The 1,161-nt window shown below is 44.7% G+C and overlaps 1 gene segment (V, D, J or C); it reads right to left on the reverse strand.

Moving 5' to 3' along the window:
* Positions 1-628: 628 nt before the first annotated feature.
* LOC129012434 (immunoglobulin heavy variable 2-70D-like) lies at positions 629-1,161 on the reverse strand. The segment is given in 2 exon segments: positions 629-1,029; positions 1,116-1,161. Coding segments are annotated over 2 exon segments (447 nt in total).

Here is a 1,161-nt window from a genome sequence, read left to right on the forward strand (position 1 = left end):
CATACCGTTTTCCATAGAGATTGTACTCGTCTACATCCTCATCAACAATGTCTAAGAGTTGCCTTTATTTTCTATCCTCACCAACATCTGATATTTTTTGAGTTTTTAGTAATAGTCATTGTGACTGGTGGAAGATAATATCTTATTGTGGTTTTAGTTTGCATTTCCCTGATGGTTAGTGATGCTAAGCATTGTTTATATATTTATTATCCATTTCTATGCGTTCTTTTGAAAATGTCTACTCATGTCCTTTGCTCATTTTAACGGGGTTATTTGGTTCTTGTTGCTGTTGTTGTTGTAGAGTTGTTTGAGTTCCTTGCAAATTCTTCATATTAGTTCCCTGTCACAGGCAAAGTGTGTAGAAGTTTTCTGTCATTCTGCAAATTGCGTATTTGCCTTGTTGTTGTGAAAAAATTATTTAGGTTAATTAAGTCTCATTTGTCTATTTTTTTTAGGTAACAGGATCTTTCATGCTGAATCTTTGTCAAACAAGATACAGCTTCTGCTTGTGTGAATCACTAACAGGGGACATGCCATTTATTAGTAAAGAAGAGGGAGGAAAACAAGGCTCTGAGTCAGATGGGGATGGGAAACGCAGGCCCTGGCAGGAAATGTCATCTCTGTAACACTATCCTGTTCTGCAGAGGTGGGGAGGGAGCACCACTGAGAAGCAGCCTGAGTTCTTGTAGAGGAGGCCCCCTGGGCTGTGTCTCTGTGGTCTCCGTGCACAGTAATATGTGGCTGTGTCCACAGGGTCCATGTTGGTCATTGTAACGACCACCTGGTTTTTGGAGGTGTCCTTGGAGATGGTGAGCCTGCTCTTCAGAGATGGGCTGTAGTATTTATCATCATCCCAATCAATGCTTGCAAGCCACTCCAGGGCCTTCCCTGGGGGCTGACGGATCCAGCCCACACCCACTCCACTAGTGCTGAGTGAGAACCCAGAGAAGGTGCAGGTCAGCGTGAGGGTCTGTGTGGATTTCACCAGCGCAGGACCAGACTCCTTCAAGGTGGTCTGGGAGAAGACCCCTGTGGAGAAGACATAAGAAGATGAAGCCCACAAAGGAGAGAACAGATGTTTCGCTTCTGAAGTAGTCCCTGACCACAGCACTCACAGGACGGGACGGTCAGTAGCAGGAGCGTGAAACAAAGCATGTCCAT

Source organism: Pongo pygmaeus, chromosome 15 (genome assembly GCF_028885625.2).
Source record: "Pongo pygmaeus isolate AG05252 chromosome 15, NHGRI_mPonPyg2-v2.0_pri, whole genome shotgun sequence".
In the NCBI taxonomy this organism is placed as follows: domain Eukaryota; kingdom Metazoa; phylum Chordata; class Mammalia; order Primates; family Hominidae; genus Pongo; species Pongo pygmaeus.